Consider the following 24086-nt stretch of genomic DNA (forward strand, 5'->3'; position numbering starts at 1 on the left):
GATGTGGTTTTTTTGGAATATTGACTCAGGCTGAATCTGCCTCCTGTGGAGGAAAAAGGAAAGTTCAGCCCCCATGGCTGCATTTCCTATATTCTGCAAAACAAAATCCACACAATGCAGAGCCACGTTCAGGTTCAAATTCATGTTTGCTCTGTGTTCATACACACTTGCAGGGATCCTCTAAGACAGCACACTGTTGTTGGTCGAAAGTAATTATTCACTAATGGTAGTACCAACAACCATGGCTGGTTTGAAATGTGACTAATGATTTCGGTGTAAGCAAATCTGAAATGCTTTAGAGAAGCCTGGTTTTCTGCTGAGGAGCAGCTCGCTGTGAACTGTTAGGAGCTCCAGCCTTGCTTGTTGCTAAAGGAACTGAAAAGGAGCAAAACTCAAAGATAAAATCATGCATTTCTCTGTAATTGGAGGAGGGGTGGTAACATCTGTGCTATGTTCTTGTCTAGGACAGATGAAAATCCACACTAGCAACATCTGTATGTCCCCTTCATTCACTTTGTTGCACCCATCACAAAAAGATTTAACTATTTACAACACATCTGAAGTAATTTTCCCACAAAGGAGGGATGTGCAGTGCCATAAATAAAAGCTGTTCTCACATATATGGCACACACGTAGTGCTTTCTGCTTAGCAGTTAACATCCTTAGAACACACACATTTTATCTGGGGGAAGAAAACAACAACAACAAAAAACCCTCAGAAAACCCCAGGGTAGCAGCATTCTTCAGGAGAAATGCCACAGAGGATGGGAGGAGGGGTTTTCTTCCCACCTACCTTGCATTTTCCCTTTGCACTCTCCCCCATTCCTCCTCTTTTTGCATAAAGCACTCCTGCAGTATGTAGAGCATAAGAATCATTTCTCTAGCAGAGACTGCAACCTGCATGAGAAGCCTCCATCCCCATTAGAGGCTCTTTCCAGAAGAAGTAATTTCCTTCTCCCTATAAATTATGCATCAATGTACATTTAAGATTCTGAAATGATGAACAGGAGATGAAAGCATTGCAGAGTGTTGCTGCTGCTATGGAGCTGAATCCACGACATTGTATACAGGCTTACACACACCTTGTTAAGACAAACCTGCACATGTTGCTGTCCTAGTACTCCAGCTGTAAAAGCACGGAGATAGGACCTCCTCTGACTTCTCCAGCCTCAGCTCCGTAAGAAAGACTTCTCCTCTTCTTGGGAGGAAGTGAGTGGGAAAGACAGCAAATTGTGTCCAAAGTGGTTTTCCCAGGTGGTCTCCCTTGCTCCTGATGTGTCTGCAGGCCTTCCGAAGTCAGATTGAGTTCTGCGACTGCTGAGGCATGCATGATCTCTGTGGTCTTACCCTAAAGCTAACAAACCACACAGCTTTGAGGTTGTAAGGGAACTAGGTGCTCTAATGGCAGTTGAGTCAGCTAAAGAGGTGTTGAGATTAGCAACTAGTACTTCCAAAGTGTGTTGGTATGTGTATGTCGTTGTGAACCTTGAGTGTGTGATGATGAGCAGTGTGTTGGGTGAGTGGCAATACTGCATGAAGGGCTTGGCTAACTTTTAAATTCAGTGTCATATTCCAACGTATGAGTGAAGTTGATGGCTTCTGCAACAGAAATACACATACATGTGTATATAAGTAAATTAAAGAATCTTTTTTAGCACAGGTGAGGTTTCAAAGTGCCTTTGCAAAATCTGCCTTTGGCATGTGGTTTCCATTTAGTGTAACAGGGTTAATAAAAGGGCATGTACACTTTCTGGAGAATTAATATTAAATATGCAACTTAATTATTACAGAAAATAATCTAGTTCAAATCCCTCTGCTACAAGCAGGGACACCTTCCACTAGAGCAGGTTGCTCCAAGCCCCCTGTGTCCAACCTGGCCTTGAACACTGCCAGGGATGGGGCAGCCACAGCTTCTCTGAGCACCCTGTGCCAGCGCCTCAGCACCCTCACAGGGAAGAACTTCCCTTCCCTCCAGGGTTTGCTTTTCTTTATCATCCTTTCCCTCCTGCATGTCACTGGCACCGCACAGATTGGTGTTGTCAACAAACTTGCTGAGGGTGCACTCAATCCCACTGTCCATGCGACCAGCAAAGATGTTAAACAGTCTTCTTATATCAGTGAAACTGTGCTTATTCTATGTTTCTTCCATGATCACTTAAAGTGGCTGCAAAGCATCCCAAGCACTTTGCGCTGTTTCCATCACATCTTGCAATGGCTGCTGGGATTTATGTAACTGTGGGTGCATCTTTGTCCCTTCAAGTTTTGCCCTGAGGTCTGCTTGTTCAGTTCTACCCAGATTTACCCAACTGTGGCGTTTCCTGATTGAAGAAAGCTGTGCTATGTGGTGTCTTTCCTTTTGTCTCCTTTGAGAAAGTTTTATTTTAGGTTTTTCTCTTTAAATGCAACACCTGCCCTAAAAGAACCTGTGTATTAAAGCAGGCCACCGAGCCTTTCATCACTTCTTTGGGTGATAGCAGTCATGAATTTTTTATTTGCTGCAGGGCTTACTCTAGATCTGCCACAGCATTGTGTGGGTGCACACATGTAAAAAGGCTACTAATTGAAATTCAGATGTAACAAGATGAAGTTTTGCTATTCACCATGACTGCCTTTTGTTTTAGCCCTTGTACGCTCAGTGCACCTAAACAATGCAACCATTGCTTCTACTTTTAGGTTCAACAAGAGTAACTTTAAAGGCAAGAAATATTCCTGTCTCTGCTTTCAAGATGAAATATGTGCCCCCAAAAATGGCAATAGTGTGTGTCAGTTTATTTATTTCCTTATGTGTGGGGAGAGACAGATTTTAATGGAACTGAAAATAAAAAAGTTGAAATCTTGCTGCTATAAACTGCTCCCTTTTGAAGATGCAAATGTGTTTCTACTGCCTAGGTAACTATTATGGAACGCCCAAGCCTCCCAGCCAGCCCCTCAGTGGGAAAGTGACTTCCACCGATGCTTTGCAAAACCTACAGTCTGGCTCCAAGCAGTCGACTCCAAAGCGAACCAAGTCTTACAATGATATGCAAAATGCTGGCATAGTACATACAGAGAATGAGGAAGAGGATGATGTACCTGAAATGAGCAGTAGCTTCACAGGTAAAACAAAACTGTCATGGTCCATCAGCTAGGATACATGGGGAAAGGTTTTGGAGGGGGATTTTTGGGAGGTTTGGTTTCCTGCAAAGCTGTCAGTCACAGCCAACACCACCTGAATGGCAGATGTCCAGGTATCACATGCACAGTCATGTCTTCTAACAACACCTTTTGGGGTTGAGCTGCATGAGACAAAACTGAGGGAAAGTTCAGATCCAAAAGTTCAAATCCATTAGAAAGATCAAGGGTGAGTTGAGCTGTGATTGACAGTTACAAATAATAAGAAATGACTCGACCAGAAATACACCTGAAGTTAATATTGGCCCTTCCTAAATACGTCTCTGTCATTTCCCCTTCTTTGCATCTAGAGATACCCGGTCACATACAATTACGAGGTACCTTCCAGCAAGCTGGGGGTTGCTTGCTGCAGGAATGAGATCTGAAGCATAGGTGCAAGCTTTTTATTTTGTGAAGGCTCTGTGTCTTGCTGAACAGAGATCTGACTCCCACTGTGGCTACCATTGAGCACTGACTGAAAGATCACTGGAGACTTTTGCAGTTTAAAGCCAAGTGCTGTGCAGCCAGATTCAGAGCAAAATGCTATTGGAGATCAGTTGCATTTCCAGAGATATCAACTGGAAGTTTGCTTAGCTCTGAGGAGCAAGAGCTTTTCCCCATGTCTGCAATCCTGGTATTTGTTAGTGCTTAGAGCATCATTTCCTCAGCTCAGTTTCAAGCACTGAATTCATCTTCCTAGCTCCCTTTGAAGGTAGGTACTTAGCAAACAGCTTTATCCACCCCTCTGAGCCTTTCACAGCTGTTTGCTGTGGGTGCCCACCATCACTGGCACTAGGTTCTTTTTCTTTCTCTCAACTCCTACCACCATGACAGTTTTCCTTCCCAGCCTCTAATGGGTCATAGTTAGCTGTCATGCTGGTTGCTACCTGCCAAAGTCCTAACATCTGTATAGAGCTTTAAAAGGATTTAGGCTGAGATTTAGTTTTGGCCCTTTCTGACCAAACTGTCAAATGGCTTTGAGGGTTGTGCTCTGTTTGGCTGCTGCCTGTTACATATATGCGTATTTCCAACCCAAGTCATTCCTGGGCGGTCTAATTCCTCCCAGACTGGAGTCTCTGTCTGTTTACCATCTCTTCTACAAAGGTTTGCACTGAGGGTATTTTCTCACATGTTGTGAGATGCCGGCAGCCTCAGCCCTTGTCACAGGATCTGGTTTTGGGAGGAAACTGGTGGGAGATTCTGTTTGACCTTCTTGCTTCCCATCTCAGTTTGGTGCCCCTAAACTAACTTGAGCATAATTTCTCTTCCTGTTTTCCTTTGCAAGACGAAATACTGAAAGATGCAGCTCATTTGTCACAGCGTTATCAAACCCTGGCCCCTTGCCTCCATTAAATGGGCACAAAGTCAAGAAAAAGTCTCATATACCAAAGCGATTCCTTATGCTTAATTCACACGATAGTGTGCTACCCATATTAAAATGCTCCTGCTTCCTTAGAAGACCTCTCAGTGACTTGTGCTTTTCAAACTTTGACGTGTTTACTCTCTCAGTCGTCAGCTGGCGATGATTCATTTATGCTTCTTTATCTTGTCATCTTCTACCTAAAAATATTGAACACCAGGAGGGATAGAAAACAGGCAGCTGAGGGTGTTGGTACAGTCTAGATGTTTCTTCCCCCACTTCTTCTCATTCGTTTTTTTCAATAGCTTGTCTTTTTGCAGTAGCGGCACACAGATTACAGTGGTGCAGGAGCTACAGTTAACGACCCCCAAAAACCAAGGCTGTGAGTTGAAGAAGTCAGTGGTCCCTAGTCTGTAAAGCGGAGATGAGGTCTTGGCTGTGAAGCCTTTTCAGTCCCATTAGTTTGGGATTGGGCATGAAACTGATATCTCTGTGTTTTGCTCAGTGTGTTGCCTGCTGCAGGTACCAGGGCTGGTGATCTCAGGTGGTTTGGAAGTACTGCCATAAATTTTCATCACTGTCAAAAGCCAAACATAGAAAATCATTTGGTACCCACGGGGTAGTTTTAGAATTTGTCTGTTATTGCCAAAACTTCTCTGTGAAGGAATTACGGGCACAGACCTTGTTTTTGGAGAGCATTTACTGTGATTGGGGTGAAGGGAATGAGCAGCACTGTTTTATGGATACAGCTCAAAACTGCACAGATAAAAGCACCAGGAGTATTTCCTTAGAGGGAGAAGGGCCAGATACACTATAAAATACTCCTGAGTGACTTTGTCTGGAAGGTTACAGTGAGGAGCTGTGGCATAAACCTCTTCAGACAGCAAGAGCAGGCAGTAGTGAGCAGCAAACATGTGGACACGCAGTGTAGTCCTGGCATTCATTTTAATTTTTAATTTAAAGAAGATTCCTTGCACTAAGGACTTTCACCATTAGCTTGTTGATTCTGAGCTTCTGGCTACTGTCTGCACTTATAAAAACCTCCCCTTTTGATTATTCTTCAAAGGGGACATTTTATTCTCCTAATCCCTATCCCACAGTTGGCCCTGCAGGAGTGAACCCATAAGCCTGCTCAGAAACCCATTGAACTCCTCCACATCAGTGAGGACTGGCCTCAGACAGCTTGGAAGACTTTGTTGCCTATTAAAGCGAACACAGTAGCTGATCACAGCTTCTGATTTGTGCTGGTGAGGGCCTGGCTGGCAGAGTATGTGTGGGTAAAGCAAGCTCATCCCTGCTGGCAAAAAGACGGCAAAGGCTCTGCCCTCGGTTCATCTCTTGCGCTGCGTTGTGAATTAAAAAAGCAAGGAGGGGAAAACCATAAGGATAAACCCATAGAAGCAAACTTGAGGAGAAAAAGACTGATTTTTTTCAATTTTATTTGTTCTTGTTTATTCCACAGCAGCGTCTGGTGACCAAGACGAGCATAATCCGCATATCGTAAGAGAGACAGCCCCACCGTCTGTGATTGATAGCCACACCAACGTTCCCACCACGGAACCATCTCAGAACCTCCCTCAATACCTACCTCCTTCTGCCGAGGATAACCTAGGTCCTCTGCCAGAAAACTGGGAGATGGCCTACACCGAGAGTGGAGAAGTCTATTTTATAGAGTAAAGCACATTTTTATTGTTCTAATTCCATCTCTCTCCCTCTCTCTCTGGGCATAAGTAAATCTCCATGGATGCATTTTGTGTGTGTATTAAATATCTAGTGTATACGGTTATGCTGCAGAGCTCTTAAGTTCTTTCCTGCTTCTGAAAGGATTTTGCATTTCCTGATTGGATTAACATCCAAATTACTCCTGAGTTCAAAGTCAGAGGGAATTGCTTGTTTTATGAGGGTGGTTAAAAAAGCGACAGACACTTGTAAAATACGGGCCAGTTGTTTTCATGTGTGGAGTGAAAGCTCCTAATTGAAAGGGCTGAAACTTCATTTCTGAAGCCTGCCTCTGTGCATGATGCAGCAGAGAGAATTTCTTAGGTCACATGAAGCAGAGCTGGGGAATGGACTTTGTATGTTGTCCTCTCATCAGAGCAAATGGGCCAGGTGTGTTGACATGCTCCAGCAGTTTGCAGAAGGAACAGCTCACTGCAGAGTAGGCACAGGAGGTTTGGAAAATAAATACCTTGTGCTCTGCAGTCTTTGCTGAAGAGCTGAGTGCTGTCAGCAGCTCTATGATGATATTGATTTTTTAGGCCATAAATAATAGTCTCTAATTATACTTGTCTAGATTTATTGAGATAGGAGTAACTTACAAAATGGGACCTGTTAGTGAAAGGGATTTCTTGCACAGAGTTTAGCTAGACATTAAAATTCAATTAGTTTTTGAAACTCTCCAGTCCTTGGCTGCCTAAGTAGAGGAGGAGGGTGAGGAATTGATTTTGGATTTGATGGCCTGTTTAATGCAGTCTTGGGAACTGAGTTTCTCTGTCTCTGTACCAGGAGCCAGTAGCCAGTTAGTACAGAAGAACCTCCTCTGCTAATGCTCCTTCAGGCACTCCAGAGACTTATTATGCTGGATAAGGGCACTAAGGAGAGCAGTCCTGCTCCGTCATCAGGAGAGGAGACTTTTGGACAGGGCTCAGGAAAGGTTCATCAGAGAAGGTCTTCCCTTGGCTGCAGTGGCATGGGAACACATCAGAGAGGGTCTGGGGAGCATGAAGAGCACAGCAGATGCTCTTCCACCAGCCAGGAAAGGGCTGCTGCAAGAAAAAGGCCATTTTCCACAGTACTCTCAATTACCTGAAGAGGCTCCACCAACCCCCTAATGCAAGCCAAAGTCTAGAAGGCACAATGCAAATTCTCCTCAGCTGCCTATCAGGTGAAACTGAAATGAGTTTATTATCCCAAACACGGTATTCTGCCCCTCGTTATTCCTCTGGTTGCCTCATCCTTTGATGTGCTTTCTGGCTTTAATGTATATAAAACAGCCTGAGTAATAGCCCATCTAGCCTGCCGGTTTCTTCTCTGAAGGAAGATGGATGATGAGCACTAAATGCTGCCCAAGCAGCCGGTTGCTTCCCTTTTTGTACCTACGTGTGCCCCTGCTGTCATACTTCAGCCAAGGGTTCAGCTGCTGCTGACAGCAATTTCCCCCAAACCCAGCCTCACGGCTGCTGTATTCTCTGTGCATGTGTATTTTCTTATCAGTGCAAGACTAGCACCTTAAATAATGTATTAAACCTTTTGCAGGAGAGTCATGTATGTGGTGGAAGAATGTAGCCTGCATACGTAACTCTCCGTCTGACATGAAAATCTGGTAGATCACCAGCTGCTTCCTTCCCTGCAGCACAAATTGACCATTTTGAGGATGCATACGCAGAAGGGGTGATTCTGTGCAGGATTTTGTGTTAGTGTGGATGTAGCACTGAATGACTGCAGTTCTGCTCATTCTGAGGACACCCTGAGCCTAGAAACTATTTAGTCTGATTTGTGTCAACAGAACAAGCTAATGGGCTGTGTGGACCTAAGCTGGTTCAGATGCCTGTACTGTCATCTAGAGCATTTTGGGTTATCAAGTCTGGGTGCTGAAGGGAACAGTGTGGAGACATGTGAGCTGCTTACACAGAACCAGCACAGGTCCTGCGGGGCCAGTTGTGTGTTGGATAACCTATGGCTTGTAGCTGAAGCAGTTTGGCTCCTGAGATGTTTCCGTGCTGCTTTAATTGGGATTTTCATTGCCCAAAGTATCCCAGTCCCTCATTACCCTGCATGTAGGTCTGGGCATGTTAACAGGTCTAACATAAACTTTTCTTGATCTACTGTGCGTCAGCAAACCACACTGTTGAGGGCCTTTGGTTAACAAGGCAGAGTTGCAAGAAATATGCAAATATTCTACTGTTCTCCTCCCACCATCCTCTTTCTCAGTTAGGCTACAGACTTTCTTACGTATAAGTTGGCAGAACCCCTTGGCTCTGCTTGGCTTGCTGAATTCTGCCATTCACTTTTCTAGTCGGCAGTCGATTGCTCTTGAAGCTTACAAAAGGATTAGACACATTAGCTCATCCTGCCTCAAGGAGGGATGAGTAGTAGGAGGGGGTAAACCCCCTCTTCTTGCAGTAAAATGCAAGTGTGCTGGTTGGTTGTTAGTTCCTTGGGGATCATAGCCCTCATTACAGCATTTCCAGCATCACAAGACTGTTGTGAGGCTAAGGTTAAGTTTGTAAACCTCTGAGACCTTGAAGGAGAAGTAAATAGCATTACTACAGTATTGAAACTTAAAACTGTTAAGCAGTGTTAAAGGCTAAGCTAGATAAATGATACCTCAGGGACTGGAGGGATGTTTGCAGGTTATGTCTACAATGATACAGGGTGTAAAAGAGGCATTACGTTACAAGATTGTGTATGCAAGTGAAATGATGAGAGAAAATAGTTTCTAGAAACATGTATTTTAAGCCTGTTTATTACGCAGCCTTCACCATTGGGACTGGCATGACAGTACAGTCAGGGGGCTTGTAGAAAGGAAGAGTTGAAAATAAAGCTATTCAACTTCCGTCAAAGGCTTTGACAGGAGATTTTTATTAGTGTAATTAAAAAGTTTTAACTGGAAATTACATTTTTTACTAATGCTTGGGTCAAATCCAGACAAAAGTCAGAGGTCTTTCATAGGAACAAAGATCACTGCATGGATTAGGGAAGAAGGGAAACTTGTCATTGGGAGGCAAATAGCTGAGACAGCTCCTGGAATTAAGAAGCAAACGACCAAAAGTTTGGAAATTAATATTCTAGTATTGCAGCTTTCATGTGCATCCTTCTAGTGAGGAATGGTGATTTGTGTATTTTCATCTTTGTGTTTTCGATACCAAGATTCTTGTGATTGGTTGACTGGTTTGTGAAGCATCGAGTTGTAATTCTGTTTCTTCTGAAGCAAAAGTATGCCTTCAGGCCTGTTGAATAATAAAGAGGATATATGCTTCTATGTCACTGATACTTGAGCTCTGTAATCTTAACAAAGGTCGTATTTCCATTTTTGGTTTCCAGCCATAACACAAAAACAACATCTTGGCTAGATCCACGGTGCCTGAACAAACAGCAGAAGCCTCTAGAAGAATGTGAAGATGATGGTAAGAGAATGAAAACAGTGAAATAATAATGTATTTGGTCCATTTCTAAATGGCTTTCTTCGTTCTTCCCCTTTCCAATAACCTGTGTTCAGAAATACTTAAAAAAAAAAAAGGTTTATGTATAAGTGCATAGAGACAATGTCCATTATGTTTTAAGATCACTGTCCATATATGTAAAATAGCTGTTTAGGTGATAGATCCCTTAGGAAAAATCAAAGGGGTGCTGCAAGTAAGAGGCTGTTTTTGCAAAGGCATTTGAATAGTCACTGGTGCTGAACAAGGCTCAAAGCTTTCTAACGTGTTTGCTCCTTGAATCGCTGTGTAGGAGGGAAGTGACTGAGTCTCTGCATGCTCTATTGTGTTATGCTTTAACTAACTGCTTTACATGAATCGAAAGAGTTATGTTGTTGTTTTTGAGCAGAAATAACTCAATTGCCTCACTTCTGCTGCTAAATTCTGACAGTCCACTTAGCGTTATGATTACTGAAAACAAATTCTATTTGAAGGTGTAGATTTTGGCACTGAAAATTTACACTGATATAGTTTTGTATTCCTTGAGATGTTGAAAATGCAAGCCACTGTCCCATTTAGAACAGCCAAAAGCAGGACTGTTAAAGGAGGTGTATACTTTAAGAGATGCTGGAACAAAAAGGCAGTTCATCATGATGAAAATAACTTAAGTGTTTGGGAAAGCCTGTGTGGAAATTTTGGTCTCTGACCAGGAAAGGAGACCTATTCTAAAGTGTAATTTTGGCTAACGCAATGCTATGATGGTAGACATCTTAAAAATAGAAGGATTTCCTTTGTCACTGCTGGTGATGTCCTTATAAAATCAGTTTTCATAATATGGTTAACCTAATCTGTGGAGTCAGCTCAACAAGAATTATGATTTTATTTTGGAAAAGAATCAGTTCAATCCCTTTTGATTTAGGTTCAAATCTGGTCTCCAGAACTCCTGTTACTATTTTTACATGTGCACTTTCTCATCCTCTGCATCCTTTCACATGTGAGGTTTTGGAGGAGGTGAGAATTTGCCTCTGCAGCCTTTGCTGCTGTGATGAAGCAGGTCACCAACATCCTAGTGCACGGTGCAGTGTACCCCCAAACCAGAAGGATGTGCAAAGCCCAGGCAAAAACCCAGCACACCAAGATGACTCCTGCTTCAGATTCTTAGCAACTGGCATCGTCTGTCGAGGAGCAAGCGGAGGGAGCTGGGTTAATGAAGGCCTTGCTCTGTGCCTAAAAATGGATATGTCAGTGGGTAATCAGAACAGGAGCAAAATTAAATAACAGCATATGGAGGCAAAGCTCCCTCCTCCTTGCAGTAAGCATTGCTGGCAGTGTAAAGAGGAGGTTGCTAAATCTCAGCATAAGCTTTCCTTTCTCAGGGGGTAGTTTTCTCTGGAGCACAACTTCTGCCTGGCATTCTTCACCAGCAAGATTCCCACTATGCTGATAGACCCAGTGATGCCAACAAGCAGTGCATGCTGCTGTGGGTAGGCATGCCCTATGCTGTGCCCCCAGCCAGGGCAAGGAGCAAGCGGTAGCTCCTCTGTCCAACATTTTCAAGTCTCCTCACAGAAGGGAGAGTTTCTCTTGTCCTCTTTAGCAATTATAAAACAAACATTGGAATTATTAATTTTATTGGGGTTAGAAACATACAGCTGCTATTTCTGTGTTTAAGTCAGTTCATAACTTTGCAGAGTAGTGGCATTTTTGTTTATCAGGTCCTTAAAATCAGTTAATTTCATCTTCCCCACACACCCTTTCACTTCATTCACTAAGTTGCTCATTAATTAATATTTTCAACATTCAATAGTTAAACCAGTTGCTTCACAGGTATAGCAGTGCTCTGCACTTTTACCTGGCTGCTCTGTTCTTGCTTTGCACATAAGAATGATTATACTTCAGAAACTGAGCACAAAGAAGAGTGAAGGTTATTTTTACTGCATCACAGAAGCTGCCATTTTTGGCAAGGGTCGCTGTTGGGTGTATTTCCACTGATGTCTGTGGGAGTCGTCCTCTGTTTTGTTTGGTGTGTGTGTGTCAGCTTTCGGGCTTGATCCCATCCTGTTTGTGGTTTCTAGAAACGTTAGATGTCGTTTCAGATTTGTTTGGGTACAGTTGTCTTGTGTGTTTTTCTTCATCAGGGTACCTGTCCCTGACAAGTTTCTGGTCATTTCCAGTCGTTTTAGGCTATCAAAGGAAATTGTAATTCAAAATTTACGCTAACAGCCCCTAAACAACTGTTTTGGTAGAACATACAGCAAACAGGTCATGAAAGTGGTATTTTTAGGTGTCCAAATTTTCCAAAGCAATGCTGTGGCACTGCATCTTCTGTTTGCTTCTATCATTCATTTATGTGGCTGATACTTTTCTGTATTAGGTCCAAAATTGTTTTTACCATCTTTGTTCTGTTTTTGTCACCATCTCTCATTTTCAGACTGCATTGTTATTATTTATAGACGTAAGCAGTACTTTAATCATCTGTGTCACTGCTAACTTATGAATATGGAGCAGATAATGATAAATGAAGCAACAGTGAATATTGATGGCTTTGTGTCTTTGAAAAATTATGTGGTCTTTGTCCCAGGTGCCCTGCTAAAACTGGCCCATTCCTGTATATGCCTCACCAGTGCATCTGGACTTCGGTGTGAGCCTGTGCCTCCAGTTAAACACAGAGCTTTGCTTCATTGCCTATCTTAAATCATCCGAGTAGTTACACTGAAGTCCTTGTACGCACATAAATTTAGGTACTTTCTTTAAAACCTTGCTATTTTAGTTCTTATTTAGATGCAAGGTTTTCCTCTCAGGTATCTTCATCAGTATTCAGGTCTGGCTTTCTGATAGATCCATGTGTCTACAGAACAGGTTGTGAAGGTCGGACCTCAGGACTGGGGGGGGAAGCTTTACTACAATGAAAAAACCACATCTGTATTACTTTGCCATATCAAAATGTGGTGTGGAAATAGTCAACTGGCACAGATTTGGAGAATCCAAAACCAGTTCTTTCATTATCTACATCAGATCCATCAATATTCTGATCAGTAAAGTGCAATAAATGAAAAGCTTGGGCTCGGGCTGTAGAAAACAAGTGCCGGTTCCGCTGTTTGCTGTAGGGAATCTTTTGCTTGGTGCTGAAGTTGTCTGAAATTTTCTTTTAATTTTTTCTGTCTCATTTACTGCTCTTGCCTTGGAGAAGAAGGGGTACACACGGAGGAACTGGACAGTGAACTAGGTAAATCACCCATCTTTTGTTTCGATGTTTGACTCCAACTGCACTGTTTTAAGCTTTAATTGCTTACTTTCTCCTTTGTATCATTTTGCATCTTTCAGTTTTTTTATTTCAACAAACCTAATTTGTCAGCAAAACTCCCCTACCACACAAAGCATTGATCTTCCCTTAGCTTCAGATCTGCACTGTTTTTGTTATTGATTCAGAGCTTGAAGAAAGCTGGAGGGCCTTAATCTTCCCATTTGTCCAAGGTTGATTCTTCCTGGGACCTGCAGAAGTCAGAGGCTTTTCCATTGGCATCAAAAGCTCCAGGAGAAAGCTTATAGATGCTAGCATTGAAATCAAGCTGTTAATGATGTGTTTTTATGGTGGCCACAAACATTTCCCAGGCGAGAGCATCGAAGTGTGATTTAGAAAGTTTAAGTATTACATGGGATGCTTCTGCTGAGCTTGTGAATGAAACAGCTGAAAATTTTGCCTCAGTAGGTGATTTTATAAACAGATCATTTTCGATGATGTGCTGCACTTTTATTTGCTGCATCTTTTTGTGGAGAATGCTGTCTTGATATCTAATCTCAGTGGTGCTCATTGTGTTTGTACTGATGGTAGAGGCAGTTGTTATTTCTGTTCAGCTATGCTCTGGTGCACTTGGAAAGCTGAAAGGCAGAAGAGGTTGCATAGGATTTTATTTCCACTCAGTCTATTATTGCTTTTAAAAAGGGACTATATTTACAGTTTATAGTTCTGCGTACTGGAGGATTGTATTACTAGAGAATTAACCTCTGGTTTCTGTAATGACTTGCAAGTAAGTTTATTCTGCTTCGGGCTTCTGTGTGATTGATACAGCATCAGTGGCCAGCAGCTATTGAGTGGACTTGTAACACTGCTACAGGAAATGTTCTTTTGGATAATATGCCTGGAATAATGCTGGAGGCCTAAGTTCTTTCAGTGCAAGAATTCGAAAGAAATGACAATGTAAAGAAGAATGTAGTCGTTTTCATGGTACATTAGCATTATGCACAGCTCAATATGAATAAGCAGCAGACCAAGTAACATCAGAAGTAGGTGGATACACACCAACAACCTGAAGATTTGTCATGAAGGTCTTCACAAAGGGTGCCTTAATAAGGGAGAGGTTTTTAAAAAGCAAAATCAGAGGCAGTAATGAAATGAAAATGTTCCATTCTTTCAGTCTGATACCAGGATGTAGTGCAAAGGAAGAGCTGAAAAAATAGGTGCAGGGGAACTCATTATTTGATAAGCCTGACCCCAGTTCTGCAGACACTTACACAAGTGTTCTGCTTGAACATCATGAGATGTTCCCTTTGTTTTAGTGCAGATAAGCTTTATTGAGCTCACAGCCCATTGATACACTGTTGAGATTTGCAAATGTTGCAGTGCAAAGAAAGACATTTTCAAATGGCTCACCTGGTTACTGCGGCATTAGGGACAGGGCATGAAAACATATGGCCTATTCACTAACTGTATCATGGTTAGTATAATCTTGTTGGCACCAGATATTCATTCAGCTCCCGAGATTATCAAGAGTTCTAAATAAAAGAAAATTAAAACTTTGAGCATTTACACAACTTCTTGTTTTCCAGGGAGGTTTGTTGAATATGGAGTCTGTTTAACAGAAGCTTGTACGAAAGGACACAAAAATTTGACCTTTAGAATAGGATTTGACATACACTTGGGCAGATCCTCCTGGCCTTGCAGGGAGCAGTAAGAGCTGATAGACGGAGGTCATCTCCATCTCCATTACAGGCAAACTATATGGCAACTAAAATACCTGATGGATCGAGAAGTTCTTTTATAGGAATCAGTCCATCCCTTCCGTAGGGTAGGAGGTAGGATATTAAACAAGAGCATCTCAGTAGGAATCCATGTATTTACCCCAGCTTAAAAGTGCAAAATTGGAGATTTGTCCATTGGATTTACCTGCTGACAAATGCTCTGAGCTGCCAAGAATCTAGACTGTGCAACATGGCTATGGCGAATATGACCTTTTGCTTTAGAGAACTGTCAGAGGCTTTTAGAAGTCAGAAAGTGCATCTATGCAATCGACAAGTAATGTGTTGAAAGCTGCAGTTTTCTTTATTGTTACTTTTGAAAACAGAGATATGTTCCATAAACAGAAAGCTGCAAAGATATAAAACTGAAAAGATTTTGGCACAATAAACAGGATAAAGGCAAAAAGAAATAAGCTGTTTAAACTTTAAAAATAGAAAACAAGTTATAGTCCAAAATAGCAAAAGATACTTAACAGTACAAAATGTGGGAAACTCATATTTAAGACATCTGTGCATTCCTTCTCTCCTTCATTCACTTTTATTTTGTTTCTGGCCCTAGCTTGGTCTCCTTACCATTTTACTTTCAACATAGTGCAACAAATTTAAGGGCTGCCTTAACTTCTGCTTTTCCTGATTACATGCCAGGTCTTCATTTAACTGCACTGAAACTCTTTAAGCCAGTCCCACAGTGTTCTCAACATATGGGACTCCTCTGCAAACCTGAAAGTTCCCTTTGTGAAAAGACTTTCAGGTTCGACTTCTGGCTTTCTGACTTCTCACATAGACTTGCGCAGGGTAAAGGAATATGTGTTTCTGAAGCATTTATTTCAGATTGATCTGCTGATAAGGTTGAGGAGTATTTTCATGCCCAAGAGTTAGCACTGGCTTGCATTTAATTGTTTATGTCTCAAGGAATCCAAAGATATTAAACCTAGTAAGGATAAAATAATGAGAAGAATGGAAAACGTACCTTATATCTGCGAATAAGGGACATGTGGAGCAAAACCCATGAAAATTGATTTCATCTGATCTCCAGCCAATTCTGAACAAAAACATAAACTCTGAGTAATTAATCCATGTGTGTTTGTGTAGATTCAGTTCATCTGCAGTCTGGAGCTATTTCTATCCTTATGGCGTTATAGTCAAAGTCTATGAATTCAGAACTAGATCCCTGCATTTATTCTAATCAATGGGCCATTGTTGATTGTATTGGCCCAGTAATTTATGCCATTAATGAAAATAAATCTTTGTATTTGATAACAAAAAAACCCCATAGATTATTTACTATAAGTCTTAATAATTTAGTGTTAAATTTTGCAGAATTATTTGGGATATTTGAACTTGTGTTCTCTGACAGTGGCTTTTTTAAATCATTCTTTAAATGGATGTGCAAAGTCGGTGGGACCACATTTTCATAGTCCAAGCATGGTGGAGCCTTCTTTCAAGTTGACTCACAGTACTTCACAAAGACACCACACTGCATTGTTAATAGAATGATTATTTCAGTACCCACAGGCAACGGGAACATTGTGTTTAAATGAGTGGGACAAGGATCAGGCCCTTAAGTAATACGTGCAGCTTTAATAACCCTCAGGTGGATGCTGAAGTGATTTTATTACATTCACTAATTATAGTTAAAGTACTATGTGCAGTCTAGAAAATCAACAAGAACAAAAGTGGGTACATTTCCAAATGTTAATTTCATCTTCAGAACTGTTTTTTTGTTAATTATGCTAATTGAAAAATGAAATCTGCTACATGTGATTATGGCAATATGTGTTTTTACATTAAGCGCTGTGCTGTGAAATACATCTGTGTACCAGCCCCACTTGGGCGAATTCCATGTGCCAGGCGTTTATGTTAAATTCAGGTTGTCCTGTTTCAAGATGAACTTTTGTGTTGGGGTTATGGCTGAGCAATGCAGTGTAAACCCCTGAGATAAGAGTCAAAAAGCCGCTTTTTCAGCAGTGGTGAGCATAAATGGCTCAGCCCTGGTACAGGGGATGAAAGCGGTCTCTGTTGCTGCCATCATCTCTCCCATTGCCGTAGACTGGAGTTAAAATGCTTCTGGCTGGTTGCCTGCATCGACTTTCACTGCAGTGCTCTGCCCATGGTGGTGAAACCAGGAGGACATTTGAGGCACTCCCAGAGAGGAATTTTATTGATTATTTGTTCCTTTAATGCAAAAAGCAAATCAACTGTCATGAGCATCTTCCCACTGATTAGCTAACCCAGCACTGGTAGCACAGGTGGTGCCATGTTACACCAGCCTTTAAAAGGAGGTTGTGATGGTTCTGAAAAGTGTTTGAAGTCTGAGCTACCTATGGGTTTTTCACACTGTCAGAAAGAAATACATTGGAGGCTTCAGTAATGCTTTTTCTACTTCCAGAGCTGCCTGCTGGTTGGGAGAAAATTGAGGATCCTGTATATGGTGTCTACTATGTAGAGTAAGTGCTTTCCTCTGCAGCAGTCTGTGTGCTTGGGTGGTAACATCTCATTGAGAAGGAAGAGACCCTGACCTCTTACAGCCTGGGGCATGCTATAGGGGCTGAGAGAGGGCAGCCCTGCCTTGCTATTCCTGTCCTCTGGTGGGCTCTGGCACCTGTACCCTGGCACGGTAATAGGCTCAGGGGATGCAGGAGCACACTGGGAGGAGGGGTTTGAGCTCTAGGAGTGAGCTTAAGGATGACAGGAGCACCCTGGGGTTGGGCCCCAGCACCTCACTAAATGCTTTTATCCAGAGAACATCATCAAGCATGCAATTAACTGAGCTTTGTCCCCTTGGTATAGTGCTATGATCAAGATATGAATGTGCAGAGCAGGCCACCAATTTAGTTATGAGTCAAAAGGTACTCGAATGGATGAGCCTGTGTGACCAAACAGCCACAACAGAGGTTCTTGCGTCAGGCTGTGTTGTTGTGAATAGAATTACAGGTTTAATGGGACTCTCTCTGGAATTAGAGCAGCTTCTTCTTTATCTAGATGTCAGATCGCTCCCTTGGGAAACCAGAGATCTGAGTTTTGTTTCATCACTGACCCCATAAAATGAATTTTTAATTATGTGTATACTCGTGTCTAGTAGGATGGCTTATGATAGTCCTCAGAATAGACACGGAATACAGTTTCTGTCTGCTTTGGCTCATTTCTGACCCTACCATCTGTGCCTAGGGAAACAAGGTTAGCAAACTGTGTAATTAAGGCTTGACATTTATTTACCAAAGACATCAAGAATATTTTTTCGGCTATTAAGTGCCATGCCAAGAGGTCTTTACAGCATTTTTTCCTGTCACTTTATATATATATGCCCATTAGTTTTGTGGCACTCCATAGTGCTAACATTAAACAGAAGGTAACAGCAATGAGACATAAATTTATTTTACTTACTATCTATAAGCTAGCAAAATGATTATAATATGAGCATTTGTCTCTGTCCCAGTTCAGGCACTCTATTATTGCATAATAATTTTTATTGAGAAACAGCTCTGTAATGAAAAAGTTTGTGTAATTTTTAAAGTACTTCTCTTTTTTCCTTAATTTTCTGAACATAACTTGAAATGGGAAGTCTTTTATGGAACTCATTAATTTGGTTTTCTTTGATTAGTTAAATATTTTCCAGGGCTTTAATATTGATCTTTACCAGAAAAATTTCTTCACATAACTGTCTAGGTGCTTTTATTGTAATTACTTGAAGAAGTGGTTGGTTGTTCATTCAGGGCTTTTTTAATACAAAAATAACAGGACATTATTATGTGTTTTTATATAAAAATGTGGGACAAGAGACAATAAATAGCAAGTTCTTATTGATAAGCTTTGAATAGAAAGATGGGCTTTAACCTAATATAATTTTCTGTTTGCTCTTTTGCTATAGTGAAATCACTATTGAAAAGTTGCTCTTAAACAGCTGATGAGCATCGCATCTCAGCTACAGAGTCCCCAGATCTGCCCTACCACCTTGGCATCTGTGGCTATGTGGTTTCATAGGATGGTTAATCCTCTGCACACTGTATTGCTTGTCTGGAATGTTTGGGGCTGGGCTGCTGCTTTTTTCCTTTTCCTCTTAGTTTTGGCTTTAAACATCTCATACAGATCAATAGCAGCCTAGAGGCCCTCCAAGGGGGACAGCTGGAGTGTCACCACATGCTGGTTTCCACTGAGAGTGTTTGCTGGTGGCTGATTCCGAGTAGATTTTCACCCACTTGGAGCCCAGCTTTTCAGCTATAGCCTGCATTGCCATGGATATTTTTAAGAACCCCTATTAATAATGTGCATTGATGAAATAGCTGCCAGATGCTACCAGATGTTGGGGTTTTCTGTTGAGGCTTTTTTTTGGGTAACTTCAGTAAGCCAGGGAATGACTGCACCTCTGGGAATCTGAATAAAGCAGGAGTGATATAGGCCTGTCTTTTAAAATGAAATGAGACAGAGTGCCTTTTCTGCTACAATCTCATTTCCTACAGATAGATCACTAATTTATATGAAGGAATTAGCCATTCCTACTCAATACATCATATCAGTACTGGAATCTGCTTGTTTGCCTAAGTACACTTTTTGGTGCAAGTAGGCGAGCCTTACTCCACATACAATGCTGCTGGATTTGTTTGGTGTTTTACTCCTTTCCTCATGCTTGTCCATAATTCTTGCTTGTCACATAAAGGGTTTCCTAATTTATTGCTCTCTTTCATCTCCAGCCACATCAACCGGAAGACACAGTATGAAAACCCCGTTCTTGAAGCAAAGAGGAAGAAACAGCTTGAGCAACAGCAACAGCCACCTGAAGGTTGGCACCACAGAGGGTCTGATGGCTGGGGTTTTCAGGAGGGAACGTGCCCTCCGTCCCCTTGGCAGCACAGTGCCAGTGTGTTTGTACTTCCCTCCGTGGCCTTAAACATTCAAAGGCAAAACAATGTGTGTAGGAAAGGTAACAAAAGCCCTTCACATAAGATGTGGCAAGGGAGAAAATCTGAACCACTTAAACAGAGCAGCTTTCACCCCTGTTAAAGGGGAGACATTTTTGTTTTCTTGTCCTTTATTTCTGGAAAGTTTCTGGGCTTCCCAGAAGCAATTAAATACCACATTTTCCTCTTTAATCTGCTCCATCAAGTTAGTCACTGTAGCTGGTATTGTTCCAGTCTGCACTGGGACTCATAGGCTGTTGAAGGGACAAGGAGTGGGCATTTACATGTACACTGGAGAAATCCCTCTGCATGAGAGACTTCATAACACAAGACATTTGGATGAGATCAAGCTGTAAATCTGAATTAATTTCATTATTTTGAAACACTTTTTTTTTGCCCCATTTTTATCCTTTTTTTATTATTTTTTATTTTATTTTATTGAAATGCAGCCCAACAGCAGTGAGGGGCTTGTGGCATTTTGGTTTGTTTTGGTACCTTCATAGCTTTCACACCAAGTTATTTAACAACAGTTTCCAAGGGGAAAATAATTTAGGCTTCAATATTCCACTTGCAGCACCATTTCGCACAACAAACAGCTCTTAGATGCTGTGAATGCCATGGAGAGTAGATTTCATATGAAGTCACGACGACTTAGAAGCAAATCATGTCCCAAGTTTGAGTGTGAGGTAGGGTGTCCCAGCGGATGAATCAGTTGACCTGGACATAGAGACTCCTTCAGAACTGGCTTTTAGACATCCCATTCATTTTATTCCCTCTGTCCATGACTCTGGTTCCTCTCTTACCATGCTTCTTACACCTCCTCTACTTGAAGCCCACACTCCTGGTGTGTGTACGTGCAGGAGCTCATAGTGCTGTCATGAAACAAGTAACATTTCCCTCTCTGCCCTCTCTAGAATGGACAGAGGAGTGTCCATCTCTCCCAGCACCCGCTGCTCCAAACCATGTTTCAAACAACCAAGAGGCAGTTCGGGAAGCACCAGTGCAAGGTAACAACCTTGTTCAACCAATTTAAACCAACTGTAGAAGTGCAACAAGGTTTTTCTCCTTGGAATGAAATTCCCTCAGCCACCAGTAAAAGAAATATTTCTATGACTGGTGTCACATGCCAGGGCAAATACTGCAGACCTGGTTTGAAGTTGTACATGTGTACAAGTACTTTGGGCTAGTACAGCCCTATTTATTAGTGTCAGTGGTTTGGGTATAGCCAGCGGCTTACATACCAGTTGCTTGTCTTAAATAACTTATCTGACAGGACATGAATCACCCCGAATTTGAAGCATGAGCTGAAACATTGCAAGATCAGGTTGCCAGCAAAGGCAGAGTTTCACTTGTACCTCTTGCAGTACAAGTGCTCTCTGGTTACATGTGGTTGTATTTGGCTTCGCCTTTTGTCTACATCTAAATTGCATAGCAAGTGAATGCCATTGCCCTGGTAGGCAGGAACCAGCGGCTGGGGAAGAGGGGGGAGGGTGGAGGGCATCATCCTGTCAGAGCTTGGAACAGCCCTGGGGAGGTTGTCCCTTGGAGCTGGAAAATACTCCCATGCTCTGCAGGTCAGCCATGGTCTCCAAAGGTGAGCTCAGAAGGGATGCTGTGGTCCTAGGCAGACACTGGTCTTCCTTGCGGAGACATCTGTGAATGCAGCCTCTGCCTTTTACGCCACCAGGCTGAAGCAAGGGCTGCCAAAGCATCTGTGCATGGCAGTGCAAAGGAGCTATCCTGCAGGGATTGATGTTAGAAGCATCACTCTGCTCTCCACCCACTCCCAACTGACAGCCACTGAAATGGTGCAGCAGCATTTCAGGACAGCATCAGCACCACTCTTGAGTGACATGTCCTGGTACCCACTGATGACTCCTGCTCTCTTTCATTCCTTCCTTTCTCAGTGCTGCTTCCTTTTCTCTCACTCCCCATTTGCAGCAACTGTTTCCACCTTCCCTGTCCCTTGCTCTATGCCCAGGGGTTTCCATCTCTCCCACTGATGGTACTGCTGGGAGGGATGAGTACCTCTCCTTGTAGGTACTGGGAGGGCATGAGTACCCCTCTCCTTGTAGGTACTGCTGGGAGGGCATGAGTACCCCTGCTTGTGCCCCTGCTCTCTGGGATTTTGTAGATACACTCATTTAAAACATGATCCTCTCCCAAGTGCTGTAAGTGGGATGTAGCCTATGGTGCTGTTGCCCTGTTACTGCAGGGCAAGTTCACCCTGTGTTTGTAGGCAGGCACCAGCAAACTGTGCTTGTTCCATTTGCCTTTTGAACCAGAAATGAGGACTAAGCCCCACTGCACGCTGCCTCTCAGGCGTGCTCGTTACTGAAGATGTTGGGTTGTGTTTTGATAGTCAGGGTCCTTTTGCAGCCTGGGGTCTGAGCAAAGATCTACCCATACCCATGATGTGCAGGATTGCCATGTTCCTGCGCTACCTTTCAAAGGCAGAAGGCTGCAAGTCCTCACTCTGCCCTCTCATGAATAATCTTCAAAAATACTTATTTCCTCAGTCAAAGGCTTACGAGTCCCAAATCCCCTCACTCTCCCTCAAGCTCTCCTGTCTGAACAGAGGCCCATGGCAATGCTGCTGAGGCTTTTGAGGTGCACACTGCTGATCCTGGAGCTGTCACCAGAGGGCTTAGTGGCACAGTCTTTTCCCCTCTAAGCATTAACAACAATTAAAAGTGCAAAGGTGTTTGTAGTGTTGGCACTGTGAAGTACAGCAACCAGGATTACTTTTCTGAGCCTGTGCGACATGCTTTGCAAGAGTGCACTTTTGTCTTTGGAGCACCTCGTTCCCTCTTAATTATGCTCCCAAAGAACATTGACATCCCTCCAGCACAGCTGCTCAGGTCCCGATCCACTCTTTGATCTATACGTACTTCACAACATCAGTGTTTCATCCACAACAGGCAAGGAGCAGAAAGGAAAGAGGACAGACTTCAGTGTCTGAAGAACATCAACATCCCCCCTTTTTCATGGGAGCAGGTCACAGGGTGATAGTGGTGGTGGGGGTTATGCTAAAGGGTTACGGAGTGTCTTGCCAGAGCTCAGAAGTTGCTTTTTGCTTGGTGGGCTGGGAGAAGGCTGAGAGATTAAAAACATAACGATACTCCTGTCTGCAGAAACTCTTGCTGCAGACTCCTGTAGGAGGCATTTGTGCTGCCCCTGTCCCATCCTTCCTGGGGTACATATAACCACTTCAAGACAGAGATAAGACACATGTCTAAGCCAGCACTGCCAGCTTTAATATAGTGCATCCTTTAAAGCAGTATGTTTTCTCCTTTGTAGCCTTGTGGCTTTGGTGTGCACAGCCACGGTTAACAAAGTGCCAGCTACTGAGGGGTTTTAGCTCACTTCATTTACTATGTGATGGGATCCAAGGAGATGGGTGAAGTGTGATGAGATGGGAGGATGCTGAAGTGCAGTTCCATCCCAGCGCACCGCCGTGTTTGTCCATGTACTTGTTAGAACAGGGAGGGGCAGAGGAAAACCAGATCAAACACTATTGCGTGCCTGTTTATAGATTTTCCAAACTTCCTACGCAGGAAAACCTTTTTTTACACGGAACCCCTCCGAGTTGAAAGGGAAGTTCATCCACACCAAGCTAAGGAAAAGCAGCAGGGGTTTTGGCTTCACCGTCGTTGGAGGGGATGAGCCGGATGAATTTCTCCAAATCAAAAGTTTGGTGCTTGATGGCCCCGCAGCGCTGGATGGCAAAATGGAAACAGGTACCAGTGCTTTAAATCAAAATTGCACCACTGCTCTGCTTTATGTTTTTATGGCTGGTTTTAAGTGACTGTGGTTCGTGTTCTCTTCTGGGGGAAAGGATCAATCAGGGAAGTGAGATACCTTGAGGGACATGTTCAGAATCTCATAGAAAGGCACTGCATGTGCTGGAATATCACCTCGGGTGACAAAATAGCCAGTTGGAGCTCTCCCAGCTCCTGCTCTCCCCAGCTTGAGCTGCAGAGAGGAGCCATCAGTTGTAGGGTTCCACATCAGGCTGCAGATTACTGCTCCCCACTGTGGCGATGGCTGCATTAAACATGCCTGTGTTGCAGCCCCAATGTTACGAAGTAAATCATAACTTAATCAATACCTAGATCTCAGGCTGAAGTATGTCTGAGGCATGACACATGACACTGTATTTGAGCAGTTGGTGTTTGAGAGCCGTCTGTTACAGCTCTCATGTGTCTCAGTTTTGTTTCTGTCATGTGTCAGTGTAGCACAGTGCATAACAGTCAGAGCCGGACTTTGAAATCGTTGTTAAATGGGCCATATACCATCATTTGAATGTATTAATTTTTTGCATGAGCCAATTCCAATTTCACTTTCATAAACATTTGTGGACATAAAGGCTTTATGCAGTGAATCCATTGTGTACAGAGAATTCTTGCTTACCCAAGTGTCACCACTCCCTTTCCTTGCAAAGATACTTAAATGCTGCTATTTGCCTATGGGTACTGTGGATCAGCTCATGGGGTCTAGTCCTACATTCCCAGGGTGCACAAAACA

The 24086-nt window shown here is 42.7% G+C and overlaps 1 protein-coding gene across 25 annotated transcripts in view; it reads left to right on the forward strand.

The window, feature by feature from the left end:
• MAGI1 (membrane associated guanylate kinase, WW and PDZ domain containing 1) overlaps positions 1 to 24086 on the forward strand; it is a 338512-nt gene that overhangs the window by 259849 nt on the left and 54577 nt on the right. For 12 of the 25 annotated variants that reach the window (XM_061362388.1, XM_061362387.1, XM_061362378.1 and 9 more), the window contains exons 4-11: positions 2890 to 3096; positions 5973 to 6183; positions 9554 to 9636; positions 12836 to 12874; positions 17054 to 17111; positions 19353 to 19441; positions 20474 to 20566; positions 23117 to 23299. In XM_061362388.1, the coding sequence (XP_061218372.1) occupies positions 2890 to 3096; positions 5973 to 6183; positions 9554 to 9636; positions 12836 to 12874; positions 17054 to 17111; positions 19353 to 19441; positions 20474 to 20566; positions 23117 to 23299 (963 nt within the window). The remainder of the gene's footprint in view (positions 1 to 2889; positions 3097 to 5972; positions 6184 to 9553; positions 9637 to 12835; positions 12875 to 17053; positions 17112 to 19352; positions 19442 to 20473; positions 20567 to 23116; positions 23300 to 24086) is intronic. The other 13 variants (XM_061362394.1, XM_061362393.1, XM_061362391.1 and 10 more) reach the window with 4 other exon arrangements.

Source organism: Neopsephotus bourkii, unplaced genomic scaffold (genome assembly GCF_033783945.1).
Source record: "Neopsephotus bourkii isolate Nb327-2 ecotype Australia unplaced genomic scaffold, CSIRO-AGI_Nbou_v1 NB_1120, whole genome shotgun sequence".
Classification (NCBI taxonomy): domain Eukaryota; kingdom Metazoa; phylum Chordata; class Aves; order Psittaciformes; family Psittacidae; genus Neopsephotus; species Neopsephotus bourkii.